Source organism: Pieris rapae, chromosome 13 (genome assembly GCF_905147795.1).
Source record: "Pieris rapae chromosome 13, ilPieRapa1.1, whole genome shotgun sequence".
Taxonomy (NCBI): Eukaryota; Metazoa; Arthropoda; class Insecta; order Lepidoptera; family Pieridae; genus Pieris; species Pieris rapae.
In genome coordinates this window covers 7,045,666-7,060,362 of record NC_059521.1, presented here as the reverse complement: position 1 = coordinate 7,060,362, position 14,697 = coordinate 7,045,666, and the positions used below count along the sequence as shown (strand labels likewise).

The 14,697-nt window shown below is 33.4% G+C and overlaps 2 protein-coding genes across 2 annotated transcripts; one reads left to right on the top strand and one right to left on the bottom strand.

Moving 5' to 3' along the window:
• Positions 1 to 1,451: 1,451 nt before the first annotated feature.
• On the bottom strand, positions 1,452 to 9,845 carry LOC111004198 (the record flags this gene model as incomplete). The annotated part of the gene is made up of 12 exons (XM_045630862.1): positions 1,452 to 2,582; positions 3,450 to 3,565; positions 3,828 to 3,912; positions 4,905 to 4,961; positions 5,191 to 5,342; positions 5,875 to 6,028; positions 6,613 to 6,776; positions 7,855 to 8,023; positions 8,174 to 8,824; positions 8,909 to 9,114; positions 9,181 to 9,507; positions 9,803 to 9,845. Coding segments are annotated over 12 exons (2,298 nt in total), but the record flags the coding sequence as incomplete, so codon positions are not given.
• A 231-nt stretch (positions 9,846 to 10,076) lies between these two features.
• On the top strand, positions 10,077 to 14,156 carry LOC111004201 (zinc carboxypeptidase). Its single transcript, XM_022275105.2, has 8 exons — positions 10,077 to 10,196; positions 10,783 to 11,012; positions 11,149 to 11,254; positions 11,785 to 11,993; positions 12,636 to 12,793; positions 12,982 to 13,101; positions 13,538 to 13,676; positions 14,011 to 14,156. Exons 1-8 carry the CDS (start codon positions 10,105 to 10,107, stop codon positions 14,118 to 14,120), a joined length of 1,164 nt encoding a protein of 387 aa, XP_022130797.2. The 5' UTR covers positions 10,077 to 10,104; the 3' UTR covers positions 14,121 to 14,156.
• Positions 14,157 to 14,697: the final 541 nt, after the last annotated feature.

The window sequence follows — 14,697 nt, the reverse complement described above, 5'->3', positions numbered from 1 at the left end:
CCTATGCGAAATCACCGTGCCACTACACAACACACAACTATACTTTGAGCGTACTACACTCGCGAGCCAATTGACTTTTATGTAATAACTATAAATAACTAAGAAAGGTTGTTATTGAACATCAAAAAAGCTGGCGTCTTTTATAATTTTATATGATGAGTGGCCTTTACACAGCATGAAAATTAGACGAAAAATAACGAAACGTTTGATTTTCAAACTACATATATTTTTGAACTCCAACTTTAGGTGTTGCAAAATATATGTTGTAAAATGTATTTCATACCTTTTGTTATAAGTAAAAAATTGTGGATTATATAGAATTGATAAAATATATAGATATTAATAATAGTTTGACCGAAGACGGAGTATTTTTTTTTATTATTCATTGAACTCCGATGAAGGTTTTTAAGCAAATAAAAAAAAAGCTAAGTAATAAAATAAGAAGTTTTTGAATTAAAAAATTTAAAGCGGTTTATATAATACATCGTCTGGAAAGAATCTGCTTTTAGTAAGGTCGCCATCTAAAGCTTTTATTTTGTTCTATTGTGTGTAATAAATAAAGTGTTATTATTATCTATCTACCTAGTTTTAACCATGTAATTTTTTTATCGAAATAAAGTCTGTGGCGTACAGGCAGACAGTGGAACGACGAAATTATAAAGTCTTATTGTTAAAATAAAATATCTTAATCGAATTAATAAAATGACTCGCTCGCTTAATTTTTACACGTCACATTTTTATTATTAATTACGTGAGTCGGTCGCGTACACCAAAGTCTGCTGAAACCATAATATGTCGTTACATTTCCTTGAACAAAACGTTCAATAATCGCAAGTTCTAGGTATTTGTGATCATTAATCTTAAATTAAAGATATTTAGAAGGACTAAATACGATATCTTTGTGATAAACATAATTAAAGAGTGGTATAAATTAATCACGATTTAATCATTTAGGTAGAACATTTTATAATTGTTATATCGACATCTAACATCAGGTATCTGTCATTAATAGTAGCAGAGACAATAGAAATAAATTGTCTTTGGTAGGTTGAAAGTTGGTTAGGGCATTTAGTATTAATGAGGTTATGCTCGTGTTGCCAACTTGGGCGTTTTCCCCCCTAAATTAAGAGGAGTCTTAGATGTCTTTAGAGATATGATATGTCTCTATTTAGATGTGTTGAGTGAGTACTTTATAAAATAATGTTTTTATAAAAAAACGCACGATACAAATTATATTTAGCCTAGAACCCAACCAACAAACTAAACCAAATATCAACTCCAAACGTCCGCGTCGCTACAACGCAAATATTTTAAAAGGGATAATACTCCAAGATCAAAATGTTATTGTTACTTGCATGTATTTTGATGTATATTTGAAATTACTTCTCAAACAGTTTTTCGTGTAACTATATTACGTAATAATAAAAAGCAGATCTGAATAATTCCTTTATTTACACAAAAACTAAAATGATAAAAAACAAGGGGCTATTAAAATATACATTGCTAAAACATATAAATAATCGGTCTTATTGTCTTTTAAGGAAAACGTATGTATTAACGTGGCACCCATGTATTAATGAACTTACTAACTTAATAGGTAGTAATTTCATTAATATCTAAAATTGCCCTAATCATCGAAGCCCAGAGGAAGAAACCTGCAGTTTTTACAGATAATGCAAACTATGATTTTTTATTCCACCCTTGAAAAAAAAATGTTGTAAAGGTATGTTAAAAAAGCACGTACATTCGGGCGAAGCTTTCGCAAATGTACGAAACATTTTGAATTGGTACCATTGTCCACTGCCACGGCCTACTGCCAACTTGGGTACGTATCGAAAACAGTACGTTACGTGAGTAATCAACACACCTTTCGTCAAAACTAGTCATAATATCCTACTGATATCCTATCTGTTAACAATGACAAAATTCCTGAATATTATCAAATTACGTGTTTGTTATTTACGACTTTGCTCATATGAAAATAAACGGCTGAAATGGTGTCAATGATTTTGAGAGGCGAATATATATTGTAAACTTATTGAAATTTAGCTTTTTATGGCAGCAGTGTATTTGCAACTTTGACGACCAAACCGCCTTTAATGTGAAGAAAAATTACGATTAATAAACAACAACCAGGAGTCCAAAATAATGGATTGAAGTCCAATATTCAGATTCAATTAGTAATCAACCAAGATTTTAAGTAAATAATTGAACACTGTCGTAAAATATACATGCTAAATATTTGACAAACTTTAGTTTGGGGCGTGACTGAAGATTTCGGAGCCGTAATTAATGTCACCTTTAATGTATTTTGTACTCAGAGAGCATAACATGATATGGGCATCGCCGTCATCTAAAATCCACAAATAAATATGCTTTCACTGTCGTAGTAAAAGCACAATTGCATCCTAACTTTTACACAAAAAAATTACGAAATTTATACATAAAATAAGAAATGTCTTTGATGTGTGTTGCAAATCAACTCCCTTTGACCGACTTAAGGTGACTGGTGGCGGTCCCAAGGGTCCAGTGCTTTGAAGCAAAAGAGTATCTACAGCTGCAAATCCTTCATGAACGACGCGCTGCAAAAGAAAATATAGAATAACAAAAGCGGAATAAAAATGATATAATGGTAATATTCTATATTGTTAATTATGGATAGATAGATTTAGGAATATGAGTTTAATTTTTTAATGTTTTTATCTAGAATTATAATTGGTGTGGGTGTTATTTGGAATTCTATCGTATTAGTAATTACTGTTAAGATAGAAAAATGTAGTGAAATAAATAAATTATAGTCCCCCGGCTCGCCCATGAATATTGTAAATAATAATATTACCGATGTAGCCGGGGCGTATAAATGAGTTTATGACTACTTTATGTACAACTTTTTAGTAAGAAACATGTAACATAAGAGGTCGTAAAAAGTGTCTGGAATATTAAAGTTAGTGTTAAAAACTCCGCAATTTATGCCCGTCTGCCGTACCTTCATGTGTGCAAGAAAACATCGTATAAACTTGAATGTCCTAAACGCAAAAAAACCTGTGTCGAACACAAAAGGCTGATCAGCTAACTAAAAAGGCCCATGCCTTATTGGCAAATCACATAGGTACATATATAATTAGAGGAATTTTTAGTGGTACTATTAGAGAGAATAAAAACATCATGACGTCTCGCTTCGTTGTATAGTTTATCACCTACAATAAATTTTATTAGAAAGGTAATAAGAGATAGATAAACAGTTTATGACATATTGAATATTCTAAGTACTGCTTTGCAAACTGGATCTATAGTTTATTCATGACAAAAAGGCGAAATAAAATAGCTTTTTAATTCCATATTTTATCAGTTTTAACATTTGTATGAATGTATTTCATGCATTCCAATACTAAGTTGGCAGCTTTCTACTCGTATCAGTTCTGGCATTACAGGACAACGGAACTAGTTACCTCAGTTAAAATCTTCGAATTATACGAGTCGCTGGGTCGAAATATCATTATTGTATAGGTATTGTCTATACCTAAGTGGCCATCAACCCAGTCTTCTATACCGCCAGCATAAAGCGCTGAAAATTTTGTCATAATTAAAATAAAGTCCACATCACCTTTTCGTTAAGTGCAATAAACGATATGGCACTTAGATAACGTGACTTTTTTTATTTATGACAATAACAGCGATTAGTTTATACCAGTTTTTACTACCCATTTATAGTAGTCCCTATATCCGCTTTTGATAGACACCGCAATATCAATATTTATTTTTATTTATACGAAAAAATATTATTAACACATATGTAATAACTAGTCTAAAAAAATCTTTAAACTCACGTAAAAATTCAGATGTTTGTCCTGCAGCATACGGTCGACCACTAATACTGAAGGCAGCAGATGCTGCAATTGACGCTCGCTGTCTCTATGTGTAGATAATAAATAGTATTTTGATATTATAATATAGTACAATTATTATTAATATTTTTTGTCAATTATAATAGTCAGTCTTAAACGTTATAACTAAGACCTTGGGCGTTCCTAGTAAAACATGTCCAAAAGAGAGACGGAGACGGTGGCGATTACTTTCAAGAAATATAAAGTGCTTCTCTCGAAGTCTCTACCTATGCGCTCCATCTTTCTGGCCGATCAGAGCAACTAGGTCGTCATTGACGGAGCATGTTTCAACCTTAAACCCGAGAACGGTGGGGTCCCGCAAGGCTCTGTCCTATGCCCAACACTGTTTCTTCTGCATATCAATGATATGTTGCAACTTGGCATCATTCAGTGAGATGTTATCGTACATATAGTATCGTACTAGGGTTACTCTATACACTATCGGAACAAACTATGCAGTCACTAGTTTTTGAAAATCTACTACGTGGAGTCTTGGACTGAAAGAGACTGTTTTTAGATTTCGAAGGAGCTCGAATTCGAAAATTTGCATCTAAATTCTTGAAATTGTCAGCAAGACGGAATGTTACGTTACAACGGACTACCACTTGTCTAATCTTTAAAGCATCTTAAATTCATCTTAAATCTATAAAGCACACATTTCCGTTGCCGCGCATCATCACTATGTAAACCAGGCGAACATAATTGTATTTTTCCGAACCAATTCGACTTAAAGCCTTTCAACAAAAGTGCGGAAACGCACTTACGATCCTTTTGCTAATAGCAAGCAAGTCCATGTATGACATAACATCAATTGAGACTTTTACTCTGTAAAAAGTGCTGTTTGTGCTATTGAGTAAATATTTTGTCATCGTTTTCCTCAAAAATCATTTTCTCTCACGTGATCTATTAGATATGTATAAGATAAGATACCTGCTTCATAGGTATTTACGAACTTCTGCTTATCTAAAGACGTAAATTTGGGATCAACAAGCGTTAAAATAATATTGCATAAAAACTTACGTAAACATGATCGAATGCTCTTCTTTTGCGTGTGTGAGAATATGGATACATTATACCCTGTAAAAATATATTAGATCAAATCCGCTAGATACGTTAATACTAAAGGGATTCTATAAAATGTCATATACCTAAACTATGAAATAAAAACGATTCTGTGATTTCAAGCAGTAATTAGAAACACGCTTAATAGATAATTGTTCTATCATATAATTAATTGATAAATAAAACGTGGAAATTTGTCTATGTATGTACGTAACACGTTTTTTTAAAAGTATAAGATGCTTACAAGAACATTCCCTTCCTTGAAAGCTATAAAGGTGTAAAGTGGAGTTTTCTGTTCATGCAGGAAGTGAGTTAGCGCGCGAGTTTCGGCTTCACTAAGCTGTCTAGTACCCGCGTATAATGGACCACATGGGTGTTCTGAACGTAGCTCCTCTGCTAAAATTAAAAAATATTTCGCATCAGCTTATAAGCCTTCTGTTTCCCTACATAATAAGAATGTGACGCCCACCACCACTTTGTGGAACCAGCTGCCCACTTAAGTATTTCGGAACCAATATGACTCAGGATCATTCAAGAAAAGAGCGTACCAATTCTTAACAGGCCGGTAACGCACTCGCGAGCCATCTGTCATTAAGAGTGTCCAATGTCCATGGGCGACATTAGGTGAGCCTCCTGCCCGTTAGCCCCCTGTTCTATAAAAAAAATGTATTCCTATGAAAGACTTGTAGCGAGGTACAAGCTCAAAACCGGTCATCAACCCATTGTTCCTATAGAGTTCAATTGTCGAATAATAAAATAATCATTGAAAACAGGTAAACTTTTTATTAAGTGTGATTTGAGAACTGTACCCAAAGAGTCCGTACATAACGCAACTACGAGTCAGGATCTGTGTACGGACCGACACAGGTCGACAATTGTCGTTGATATAGGAAAGGCATACTTAGGAAATTAAAATAATCTGACTTACGTGGGATCCACTGGTATTCGAAATTTCTATCAAGGTTCACGCCATAGCATTGCTGAATAGTGCACATTACCCCGTATAACTCACACGCTTCACAAGTATCACGGCCCTTGCACGAATCCCAAGTTTGGCGTAGATTCTTTGTCCATTCCCGTCGCTGTGTGATTTAAAACTCACAAATAAGACATTACTTAACAAGGGATACAGAGTAATGGCCGGAAACCAAAACTGTTTATGGCGAATTTTGATTAAGTAAATATGAATGTTTGAAAGTATATACGAGTGTATATAAATATTTTTATTAAAAAAAAATATGATAGAGGGATAGGAATGGGAATGGTTCAAAAAAAGGCACGGGAGACTCGCACGGAGCGGAGTCATAGAAGCGGTGAAAAGAGCACTTAATGTGTTATACGAAATTTACAATTAAAACACAACGCATTTGTTGCAACAATGCGGGGAAGGCTTATTTTAATTTCGTGGCTTAATCAAATTTAATTCAACCCAAAAGGGGTCCATACTGAAGAACACAAAGAAATGGAATAACTAACTAACTAATGGATATCAAGAATATAACAACATTTAATATGTAATTTTATTTAAACAATATGTGTAATTTAAGTGGCTTTATTATTTATTATCTGTCACGTGTATCATCAAACATTTGATTTGAATTATTATATTGTCAAGAATGACTGTATACGTACCATCGCTACAACTATTATTATATATTTCACTTACACGGGGAAACGTCATTGAGTAGTCGTATCCATCCGGATTAAATACTGGAATAATCCAGAACCGATACTTTACTAGGAGATCTGCGTGAGCTTCAGTACGCTCAATTAATTGATATAACACGTACATAGCTGCTGCCACCGCGTGGTGGTCTCTCCCTTGAATACCTAAAAAGGGGGATTCTCAAATATATACTTTTTCTAGGCAGTTTTTGCCGCGCACCACCACTTTGTGGAACCAGCTGCCGACTAAAGTATTTCCGAACCAATTCGACTTAGGGTCCTTCAAGAAAAGAGCGTACCAATTCTTAAAAGGCCGGCAACGCACTCGCGAGCCCTCTGGCATTGAGAGTGTCCATGGGCGGCGGTATCACTTAACATAATAATAATAATAATAATAAGTCTTTATTCATTTAAGTTGGTACATCTTTCTTTTCATAGTGTAAGATTTGGGAACCCTTTTAAGTAAATATACCTGTGTTAGGGTTCCCAGCTCTTCCATAACAAAGTTAATTACTTAAAAACATCAGGTGAGCCTCCTGCCCGTTTGCCCCCTGTTCTATAAAAAATAATAATAATATAGTTTGCTCATCCTGCCAAATTGTTTTTTAGAGTTATTTGGCCTTCGATCGACCCTATCATAATTAGATGACGCAATGCGGCAACTCGACTCTTTGAATAACATCTCTTAGAAGATAGGCATTTATTCTTTGTTTGTAGAAAAAATAAACGTAACGAATAATAATTTTAGTTAAATTAAACAATCCTCCTACAACTTATCTGCTCATAGTCAGAAGACTGATTTAACGATGCGATCTTGGAAAAAAAAGTTAAATTAAACTAATGTGAAAACAAATTAAATCATAAAGATGGTAATAACAATGGTGATGTTTTAAGTCTTAGATATAAACTAATACATGGCTAGATATATTTATATTATGATATTAAATTAAAAGTTGTCGGAAATTTACTAATGAGAGTTTATTATAAATAAAAATTATGAAGTGGTGATACAATCTTAAATAGGTATTGATCTTTCACATTTGGTTAAGTCGCAGATTGTTGAGTTTAAGACATGCTCAATGAGCATTGCTGATTTTCTTAACATGAAAGTTCCATATTTAAACTACTAGAGCCATGCGGCTTTAGTTTGATATAAACAACTAAAATAAGAAATTAAAGTTCTGGAAAGGAGAACTAAATTACTAAGAAACGTCTTGATTCGGTTGCAAATAAAAATACATACCCGCAACAATCATGACAGTTTGTTTCGCTGACATAATTTGTCCACTACTAGGGTCATCCACGATCATCATATAAATAGGATTTTCCATTACGGTATAATTTCCATTTGTTATATCAACCCACTTAGCAACAGGACTCTCTTCCGCCCATTGCTTTAATTGTGTTGTTATCTGAAGTATAAGAGAATCAACATATGAATAATAAAGTCTGTCTGTGTGCGTATTTTCAGCTATTTGTCGTAAAATGTGGACAACGGTATCTTAAGTCTAATGGGCCACAAGAATAGAAGTATTTGATTGTTAATCAAAAAAATACTCAACCTCATAAAGTGTGCGGGGTGAACTGAATGACAGGTGTCGCAGTTTTAAAAGATTACAAACTCTTTTTGTATTATTTTCCACTTTTCTTGCAAAAGTTGTTGCTTTTAATGACACTTCTTCAGTATTTCTTGTTGTCAATGTTCCTGTAGTAGTTCCTTTTTGTATGTCATCTTCGTCATGATAATCCATTTTTTCCGTCGTATTTTCGTATTCTTCTAAATCAGAAGAAAGATCGATAGTGGTAACTGTAGTCTCAGGTTCTTTACTTTTCTCCGAGCCGTCTTCGTACGAGTCAGACAATCCAAGATAAACTTTTCTAGTTGTGACATCGGTATCGTCATCATACATCATTAAATTATTGTAGAACTCGTCCGTATCTCTTTCTGTACTTTTCTTTTCCTCGTATTTTCTTCTATTTGTATCATCTACATTAGATTTGGTTTGGACTAAATCATCATTTTCGTCAATAAAAGTAATCATCGTAGTAGTATCATTTGGAAATATCGAAGTACGCGTAGGTGAAAGTACAAAAGGTTTTCGTTTGTTGTCAACCAAACCTAATATATTAAGAAAATTCGGAGTCCTCACTGGTGTAATATAGTCCAACAACTGCGATGTACGTGAAGGTCGAACAGAAGTCTTGTATATTACCTAAGAGAAATAATTTCTAATTTACTCATCAGTACTAATTTCTAATTTACTTGAAATTTAACTGTTAGGTATTGTGTTACTTACGAATTTTTCAGCATTACGTGGAGTTAGAGGTCCAAAAGTAGTATTTTGGGTGAACAGGATTGGACCGATAGGTGCATATTGCGAAAGATATTCAGTATTGGTTCTAGGAATAAATTTTGGACCAGAGGGAGGGCTCTCATCTCGCAGCCCATGTCGATCTCCAGCAAATTTTATAATTGGGCCAATATGTTGTTCACCTTTCCTAACTTCAAAAATCATTAGTTATCTTATGAAACAAATAGAATATTACAATTAACCGGTATTATACTTACGTTTACTTTTAGGTTTAATTGGAGGAATACCACCTGTTGTAGCAGGAGCGAAGACCATATCTTCATATCGAGTGATTTTTAGTGTTGTCGGAGGTACAAAACGTGTATATTCGTCAGATAGGGGGGTTGTGATTGGTACTGCTGTAGATAAAAGTGTAGCACCAACTATTATCTTTTCTTCTATTTTTCTATTGGGCTTAATGTTGACCGCTACGATTTGTTTTGTCTGGGGCATTGTAACATCATCCTCTAAAACTTTTACAATGAATTCTTGGGTCGTTGCACGCCACCGTGTATATTCAGGCAGTGCACGTTTTCGACGAAAAACTGACGGAAAATACATATTTTTATTAAAGAAGAAAATCGTAAAAATAATATGTGTGGAGCCTATTCTTACAAGAAAGGTTACACAAAGAACATTCTTCATCCTCAGTTGAATTCCCCTTGTCGGAACTAACAAAGTTTATGTGATTAAATGATAATACTAATAGAAAAACACTAAAATACATATTAAGAAATATATGTTGTTGTTTATCATAGTTTGACATAACATAATGCTATGATGACAGTTTTTAAAAAGAAGAATTGAGTCGATTGCCAGAGTTAGACTTTAAACGCTTACTTCGAACACTCGTAGAGTCTGTGCAGTAAGAGAACCAGGGATTTGTGTTTGCAGTAGTGCAAAATCATTGTTTTTATTATGTTGATAACATTAAAGCATGATTGATGATTATGTAAAAATTATAAGTATATAATTTTTGTGGATAAATGAAGTAGCGTTAATAAGAATTTCATTATCGCATTATCACCACACCGATTCTTATTTCAGATAGTTATGACGTATATTCCGTCAAAATTATGTCATTAAATTTATAATAAATGACAACTGTTTTTGATTTTATTTTACATTATAAAATATTCAAAATGCTACTACAAATGAAAGTGTATATGATTTCAGTATTGTATTTCTTTGGAATATTGTTTATTCTACTTTTTCCACCTAGAAATTTTGAGCAGTATGTTTCAATGTTTTTTATATCCATCCACTCACACTGTTCTTCATATGTTATTCTTGATTCAAATACGGATTAAATTAAATTATTTGCCGAATAGAAATGTATGGAATGCTAATTGAATGTACCAAAAATCGAATCTTAAAATATCCATACAAAACATATTATAACATATAATAAACATATTATAACGCATTCCGTGCAATGCATGTCGGAGTTAAGTTATTATTATTATTATGTATTTAAACACACTAGCACCTTAATAATCTGATGCCCGCGAATTTTGAGATTTGGCGAAAATATCCAATCTATTTCTAAAAGTGTTCAATGATGATGCACTAATTACACTTTCCGGAAGCCTATTCCAGTCGGCAACTAACTGCGCGGTTTGGGAGAAGGTTCTTTAAGGAATTTTTGTTATGTTGAGTGGTCTTAAGTTTTAATGAATTAATAAAATAGAGAGCGTCTCAATTCCTGGAACATTATAGTGGCCAGTGAGGATTTTATAGGTTTCAATGACATTTCCTCTTAATCGCCTACTTCCTAAATCAGTAAGGTCAGGTGCTTTCAGTTGTTTCAAATATTTTAGATCTGGCGCCAAAATGAGAAACGTACGCAGTACAGGGAGTTCTTTGAAATATTTAGAGTATTTAGACGAACAAAACATAATAGAAGTCACAAATCGAATGAGTCTTGAAGATCCAGAAATGGTTCATGTTGTACACTTATCCCCTCGCACATCACATAATAAAACCATCGTAGCTTTGGAACTCCGCAGTGATGCGCACAGTAGAAAGCCGGGGATACTTGTTATCGGCGGTAAGACACATTTTTTAATAGCACACTTGTATTCATGACCTTTAACTTATTTTTACCTACCCATTCAGCTGAAGCTTAAAGTACTACTTACTACTTCTTTACGTACTAGAATAATCATATTGTTTTATAATTTCAGCACTAAATGGAATGGCGTGGGGTGCTCCAAACTCCATCATAGAACTAGCTGAAAAGTTGCTTTATGATGCAAATTATCAAACACCATTCTTCAACGATTATGATTGGTAATTTCTCTTAATATTTCAACTTATTTGCAGCACAGATAATTTTATCCGCCACAATATCTGCAAGTCGAAAGAACTGCTTATACGAGATGCTATATGAATATGATTCATGAGTTATGAACGCCACTTAATGTTACTTGATGTTATGATTTGCACATTGAATTGGTTATTAAAGGTATAACTTTATGGAAAAAACCAGTAGCTCTTTTTATGCCTGAGCCTCAGATTTATTATATTTAGATTTATCTATTTGGTTATCACTCTCTCATTTTTATAAAAGGCAAGTACGTATAAGACTTGCCATACACCGTCGACGTTTTGCATTGAGGCATAACAATTTCCTCGCGATATTACTTGAATATACGAGCGAGTTTTAAATGCGCACATAGACAGAAAGTCCTTTGGTGCACAACCAGGTATCGAGTGCCTTTGAGATGAGAGTTGCATGCTGAAACCATTAGGGCAAAACTGCTCAATTATACAACGTTCTAATTTATTATTAATTAAATTAATTATGAAATAATATACAGGTATCTCATTCCACTTGTCAATCCTGATGCTCTTAACTTCACGAAGTCTCTTCGGTCTTTCTCAACAATACACCACATGGTATGGGCTCGCAACATGACGGCCAGGAACAATAGCAAACCTTCAGAATGGTATAAGAATGTTGATTCAGATACCGAAGAAAAATGCTTTGGTACAAATATTAACAGGAACTTCGCATATCATTGGCAAGGTAAACTATTTTAAGGCTTTTCTTTCGTTAATTTATCATTAGAGTTACTAATGTTCTTGTTACAGGGGTTAAAGGAGGGGGGATGGTTCCCTATATTCATGCTTTTTTTTGCTCTAGTGCAATGTACTTTTTTGATTATTTTTGTGATTCGATTAATAACGGTGTATATAAATCGAATACTTTTAATCTTTTTCCTTGCTAACTTGTTTATGTTCTCATATAATTGATGAGTATGTGTGTAAATTTTGTGATGTCATACTGTCTAGTATAATTTTAGGCATACACGTTGTTTTAGAAATTATGAATTATTAAATTTTAAGGAATCTAGTTTATTCTGTTTCCCACATCAAGAATTCACTTCAATATAGGAATTTATTTTATCGAAACAAATGTATAAATGAAACTTACCATATCCATTATATTTATTTAAATTTAAAAACATACAACCACAAACAAAATTATAATAATTTAGTCCAGTCTTGCGATACCAATACATTTCAGTTTATAGGAGGTCATAATATGAAAAAATGAAATTCGATTTAGGAACCTAGTCTCATTAGCATCCCAAATGGATTGTTTTAAGAAAGCTTATGGCCCCACAGAATAAGTAATGTATCATATTATATCAATGAAATCTTTCAGATGATGTTCACAAAACTCCAGAAAATTGTTCACAGTACTATCCTGGACCAAAGCCATTTTCAGCCCCCGAGTCCCAAGCACTCCAAAGATACATTCACAAGCTCGGAGACGCTATACATTTTGCTATTCACGTTGAAGGAAGTTTTGTCCCAAAAAAGGTCTTTATACAAGTCAAATATTTAAATAACATTTTCGCTTCCTACTCAATATAGCATAATAATAAAGAAAAACCTTATATATAAAATAACTTGAAGCGAAATCTCCGCGTTCTCGTTTTCTCCACGAACATTAATATTTATTTTCTACAATAAAATTATTATTAATTATATGATCGTATGTTTCGAAGGAATACATTTTATATCCCTGGCAATACACGCTAAGACAACCAAGTAATGGAAGGACCCTGCAGGCTATCGGTGAATACGCGGCGCGTCAGGCAAGATTGCCTGATGGTCGGCTTTATGAAGTGCGTGAGAGTATTTTTGTGTAAATAATACTTAGTCCATTTCTTCAAGCCTTTTGTAAAGAGGCCCGTCTTTAATAAATGTTTTTCATGATAGTATAAGATATTCGCAATTAAAACTAGGCTACTGTGATGCATATACAATACTTGGGACTTAGCGTAAACAACTCTTTTTTGTTTTTTTTTTATAGAACAGCGGGGAAACGGGCAGGAAGCTCACCTGGTGTTAAGTGTTACCGCCGCCCATGGACACTCTTAATGCTAGAGTGCTCGCCAGTGAGTTGCCGGCCTTTTAAGAGTTGGTACGCTTTTTTCTTGATGGACCCTAAGTCGAATTGGTTCGGAAATACTTCAGTGGGCAGCTGGTTCCACAAAGTGATGGTGTTCGGCAAAAACTGTCTAACAAAGGTGGAATCAACATACTAAAGTAATCTTTCAGGTCCATCAGAACAGTAACGATGGTCGAGTTGCCGGTTCTCTTACCGATTACATTTCCGGCGTTTTGGGAACTGAATTAGTTTTTCTTGTCAAGCCTTATCACCCTAAGTATCCCAATATTTCTGATACGTTCATACTAGGTAATATTACAAACATATGTACGTGTAATTAGTAGTAGACTTTTAGCGAAACCTTCAAAGATTTCAATTTTGCCAAAGCAAAAAATTCAATGCAAATTATCTACCTATATCTTTCAAGGTTTTTTTGGAACACAAATATTGAAAGGTGTTGCAAAATTTTTAAGATATATAAACCCGATTTGTATATATTATTTACATAATAGTAGTTAGTCAAAAATGCTCTTTTTAATTGCTCGCATCAAAGGAAACTCTTATTACATACCGTTTGTATATGATACATAACAACAAATGATTTGTGATTGTTTATTTTTTTCTTAATGCGATATATTTTCAGAAACATACGTGAAGAAAACAATTTCAGCCTTGTTAAGTTTAGTTCGAGGCTGGCGGAGTAGCACGAAACAAAATACACTTTCATTCTTTGCAAAAGACGTGGAGTTCTAGAAATGTTTAAACAATCTAAGTTAATAAACGTATTTTATTTAATAACCGGCTTTAAATACCTCGAAATAAATTTGAAATATCAGCAGTACTACGTTCTTATACTGTGATTTTTAATTATTATTAATTCCGTAGGATTCTAAGAGCTATCATTTTTTGACATGTCAGAGATTACAAACCTTTTTTGCTGGGCACATTTTTCATTTTCAATACGAGTCTGAATATTAAGTCTATACATACATTTTATTTAATAGTGAATGTATCCATTGTATTAAGTGCGGTGCTCGCGAGTTCAAATTTCGTCTCTTCATCACAAACAGTAAAAAAAGATTATATTTCATTTTTTTTAAAAGGTTTACTAAGCCTGGAATTAATAGGCAGTGATGCTAGATAAAGAATAAAGTAAAAATAATAATGTTAGGTCGATAAATTGATCGTGATATTGAAATATTTGTTAATTATGTATTAGGTCACTTGAGTAAGTAAATATTAAGATGGCATATTGAGGTGATTGGATAAATATTAAGGCTAAAACCATCGCTCATAGTTGTAGCGTCTACGTTTAGAATTTTAATTTATA

Bases quoted from the DNA above. Each gene is read 5' to 3' on its own strand.
- LOC111004201 (XM_022275105.2), top strand. From the start codon at position 10,105: ATGCTACTACAAATGAAAGTGTATATGATTTCAGTATTGTATTTCTTT. The intron at 12,794-12,981 runs GTCTTTATACAA...TATGTTTCGAAG, and splicing joins GAAGTTTTGTCCCAAAAAAG to GAATACATTTTATATCCCTG. The intron at 13,102-13,537 runs GTGCGTGAGAGT...GTAATCTTTCAG, and splicing joins CTGATGGTCGGCTTTATGAA to GTCCATCAGAACAGTAACGA.